At 61.8% G+C, this 4,469-nt stretch overlaps 1 protein-coding gene across 1 annotated transcript; it reads right to left on the bottom strand.

Annotated features, from left to right (window-relative positions):
- Positions 1–523: 523 nt before the first annotated feature.
- On the bottom strand, positions 524–2,972 carry MISP (mitotic spindle positioning; the record flags this gene model as incomplete). The annotated part of the gene is made up of 2 exons (XM_028487388.1): positions 1,214–2,972; positions 524–654 (listed from the first exon to the last, which is right to left on the bottom strand). Coding segments are annotated over exons 1-2 (1,890 nt in total), but the record flags the coding sequence as incomplete, so codon positions are not given.
- Positions 2,973–4,469: the final 1,497 nt, after the last annotated feature.

A 4,469-nucleotide genomic window follows, 5' to 3' on the forward strand; every position in this document is an offset into this window, starting at 1 on the left:
TTTTTTTTTTTTTTTTTTTTTGCGGTACGCGGACCTCTCACTGCTGTGGCCTCTCCCGTTGCGGAGCACAGCTCCGGACGCACAGGCTCAGCGGCCACGGCTCACGGGACCAGCCACTCCGCGGCATGTGAGATCTTCCCAGACCGGGGCACGAACCCGTGTGCCCTGCATCGGCAGGCGGACTCTCAACCCCTGCGCCACCAGGGAAGCCCAATAAGGATGATTTTGATAGATTGCCACAGCTCTCCTCCTCCAAGCAGAGCTGGCTCTCAGCCTTTGGCTCAGAGAGACAACCTCATGGTGGGGACCCTGCTTATGTGGCCTAGACATGAAGAGAGGCCCTGTTTACCCACTGTGCACCACACGTGTGCGGGACACAGGGGCACAGTCGCTGGCAGGGCAGTGAGGGAGGCAGGTGTCAAACCCACGTCACACTTGAGCCTTGCCTGACCTTCCCTGGCCCTAATGGGGAGTGTCAGACCTTGGCCAGGCCTCCAAGTGCATGGCAGGGCTCGAGACTCACCCACTGCTCATTCTTCTTTCTCTGCCTGGGAGAATCCTCAGCTGAGGGCTCTGCCGTCCACACCAGGCCCGAGTGCAGGTGGACGGGGCTGAAAAAGTGTGACTCAGACACCGAGTAGCTGCCCGTGATGCCTGGGGTGGGGGAGGAAGGAAAGGGCATCAGGGAGGATCCCAGAGTCTCCTGAGGGCAGAAGATTTGTCAGACCCCAGCCCAAGAGACACAGAGTCTGGCTAAGAGGCTGGACCAGTTAAGGAGATGGGTGAATGGACAGACAGAGCAGACAGCAGGTTACAAAAACTGATAGACAGATTGACCAAAATAGCCAGTCAGGAGAAACTGGATCCACAGATGAGCTGACCATACAAGGAGAAAAACATTAAAAGTCACACGGGGGATATTCTGCATTGACAAAAAGGAGCAATTGACCAAGAGGCTAGGACATCTGTAAACCTTTATGCACCTAACAACAAAGTGTCCAAATGCATAAAGCAAAAAACCCAAGGCAAAGTTATTTCTCCAAAAGCTACTGCTTAAGCAGACAGACCAGCCAACCGGGGTAGTAGACAAAGTCCCCCAGATGTCCCCCCACCCCTAGCCTCTCCTGGCATCCTCACCCTCCTCATGCCACCCTCCTCTGCTCCAACCATTGAGACTCTGAGCGAAGCAGCCCTTCCCAGGACCCTGCCTCACCAGATGCGCGGGAGGAGCTCCTGGAGTCTTGGTCACAGCACTCGTCCGGAGGCGGGGAGAAGACCTCAGGGTACAGAGCGCTCCGCCGCTCCTCAGCCACCTCCCGCTCCCGCCGCAGGACACTCTCCACCTCCCTCTCCAGCAGCTCTGATGACTGGGACTTCTGTAGCCTCAGTGCCGGGGCCCCAGCCACCTCCCAGCCCCAAACTCGGGGGGCCTCAGCTTTCTCAGGCTCATCCGGGACCCCGAACCTCAGGGGACGCAGGCGGAAGTACTCCCATCGCACGACACCCCTGTTGGCACACAGGGGTCCCCGGGGAGGCTCCTGCTCTGTGCTTGAAGGTTTTGCAGAGGATCCCGAGGGATGCGTCTGAGACCCCGTGGCCTTTGGAGAGCCCACAGGCCTGGCCTCATCTGCAGAGAGACTGCTGGGCTTGCGGTAGGTGTGGAAGGCCGGGGATTCTCCCGGGGGCATCCGGGGGCTCAGGTATGGCTGGTAGGCGTCAGGTGGGATGCGGTTCACCTTCCTCACCTCTGGCGTGGGGCTGGCTGCGCTGGCATCTGGGGTCGGGCTGAGGATGGAGTGTGAGCTGTGGTCTCTCCTGAGAACGGGCTGGGGGCCTTCGGAGAACCAGTCGGAGGTGGACGCCCGGCCCACCTGCAGGCCCTCCCGCCGGTGGTCCTCCTCGCGCTGCGACTCCTGAGCAATGTCCCGCTGCACGTAGAGCGATGGGCACCCCCTGTGCGGCCGCGGGGCTGCGGCCAGGCTCACCTTGCTCAGCAGAGGCCTGGCCGGGATCTCCAGCAGCTCCTGGTGGCTGGCCGCCCGTTGCAGCCCCCTCTGCTCCCGGAGGTCTGCCTCCCGCTCCTGGGCCAGCCGGATCTCCCGCTCAATGGGCGTCTCCTTGGCGGGTTCCGGGGACCCCTCTTGGGACCAGGAACCAGGGTCGTCCGAGGCTCGGGCGCCAGACCTGGCGGGCAAACCGTGGACCCTCTTCTCTTCCGTGACCACCTCCTTCGCCTGAGGCTTGACTGGGACGACATACCCATTGACTAGGGGGGGCCCGTTCAGGGCCTTGGAGGCCTGGCTGGCCCCAGGTGGGGGGTCCCGAGGAACCCCCGCGCGGGCGTGGGCCACCCCGGGTGGGGGGTTCGTCTGCTCCAGGCTCATGAACTGCCGCCTGGCTGCCAGGAAGTCGATCTGCTCCGTGTCAATCATGTTCTCCTCCAGGGGCATGGACTGCGGTCGGCCAGGGCTCCTGGGCTCCCCGTGGTCAGGGGTGCCATGGAGCATGGCCACCGTGCTGCTCTTCCTGACCGCCTGGTCCTGAATGACCACCCGGCGCTCCCACTCCAGGTCACGTGGCCGCCAGGGCGGGGTGTCCCTGGCCTCCAGGTGGTATGCCTTCACCTCCTCCTCCTCTTCGTCCTCCGGGCAGGGCAGCCGTGGAGCCAGCCGGCCGGGGAAGACACTCAGGTTGAGGGGTGTCCCCGTCTGCACCATTTCCAGAGAGCTCTTGTGGTCAGCAGGCCATGCCACTGGCTCATCCTGGCCCCAGCCTCTGGCTGCAGACCCCACGCCCACCAGCTCAAAAGTGTAGCTGGTGTCGCCTTTGAAGGCCATGCCGGCCACACGGGGTGAGTGGGGGATGCTGAAGATGGGGTATCTGGTCACTCGGTCCATGTTCTGGGCGTCTCTGCCCACCAGAGGATCCCAGGGTGGAGACGATCTGGGTTCACTGAGGGAAGAGAAACACATGTCAGTCACCGGGTCAGAGCACCTGGGGGGAGGTGCGATCCGATTCCCTTCAAGGGCAAAGTCCTGGCCAAGTGGCCTCTGTGACTGACCCAGGGAAGGGTAGGTGACCCAGCCCTGCCAATCAGAACATTCCACCCTTTGGCCTCTGTGACTGCTTCAGGGATGGACATGTGACCCAACCTGGCCAATGACATGAAACCCTGGGACTTTGCAATTAATGTGGAAAATTGGACCCTCTTCCCGCTGGGCTTATTAGGCTGGTTGGATGAGGCCGAGAGCTGTTGGGGGGCCATATGTGTCCTCTTGTGGATGCACCTTGCTTAAGATCACCCCCAATCCCAACACAGCATCCTAAAAACATTGTTTGAGCTCCTGGATCCAGCCACACCTGAATCCCTGGGTGCCCCTGTACTGACCCAACAACTCGGCCCCTGTGCGTCTAACATTTGCAGGCACCCCTCCCACCTCCTCTGCCGCACACTGCACACCTTGCCGGGTGAGCCTTCCCACCCAGTTCACCGCTTCCAGACCCAGGGCCACCCCTGGACACCCTCTCTCCCGGGGCACACACACCCTGAGGTTCCTTCTGTGATTTTTTTCCATCTGACATTTACAGAGGAGCCCAGTGGGCCTGCCTCTCTCTTGGGGATGTCAAGTGGGGAAACTGAGACCCAGAGAGGGGTGGTGACGGGCAGACTCCCACATCCTGGTTCTCTCCCCTGCACCTGTCCAGCAGGACACCTTGTCCCATCCCAGACAATCCTCCTCCTCAGCACCATAAAGCCAGGCTGGGCTAAGGAGCGCCTTGGACTTTGTCCCGCTGGGCCGGGCGACACCCTGACCCAGTGCTCCAGGGGGCCCAGCACCCCTCCCAAGAGTCCCGGCTCCCTCTGAGCACAGCTCCAGGAGCCGTCATGAAGGCCCGGCACCTGCTCTCACCACTCTGTGACTCCTGGCATCTTCACACCCTGCCCAGGGCTCTCAAGACCTCCCTCCGGCCTCAGGCCAAACCCCCAAACTCTGCAGGCACCAGACCCCAAGGTCGACCCTCTTCCTCTTCCCTCTGCCAGAAGGACCCTTATTTCTGCTCCTCCACAGCCTCCTTAGCTACAGCCTACAGGACACCTCCTCCAGGGAGCACCCCCCCAGATTGTCCCCACCCTCGGAACCTGTGGCCTGATCATCCCGTGTGCACCCAGCCCGGCACAGTGTGGCGCCACCTTTTTACAGCTGAGGAAAGGAACTCAACTCCTCAAGCAACCATGGTCCCCAGCCTTGGCCCACCTGGTGCCACCAGAGCTATTGGGTCCATCGCTGCATTTTTATACCAACTTCCTTGTAAAAGCTAAACATGGGGCTTCCCTGGTGGCGCAGTGGTTGGGAGTCCGCCTGCCGATGCAGGGGACGCGGGTTCGAGCCCCGGTCCGGGAAGATCCCACATGCCGCGGAGCGGCTGGGCCCGTGAGCCATGGCCGCTGGGCCTGCGCGTCCGGAGCC

This window comes from Physeter macrocephalus, unplaced genomic scaffold (assembly GCF_002837175.3).
Source record: "Physeter macrocephalus isolate SW-GA unplaced genomic scaffold, ASM283717v5 random_1820, whole genome shotgun sequence".
Taxonomy (NCBI): domain Eukaryota; kingdom Metazoa; phylum Chordata; class Mammalia; order Artiodactyla; family Physeteridae; genus Physeter; species Physeter macrocephalus.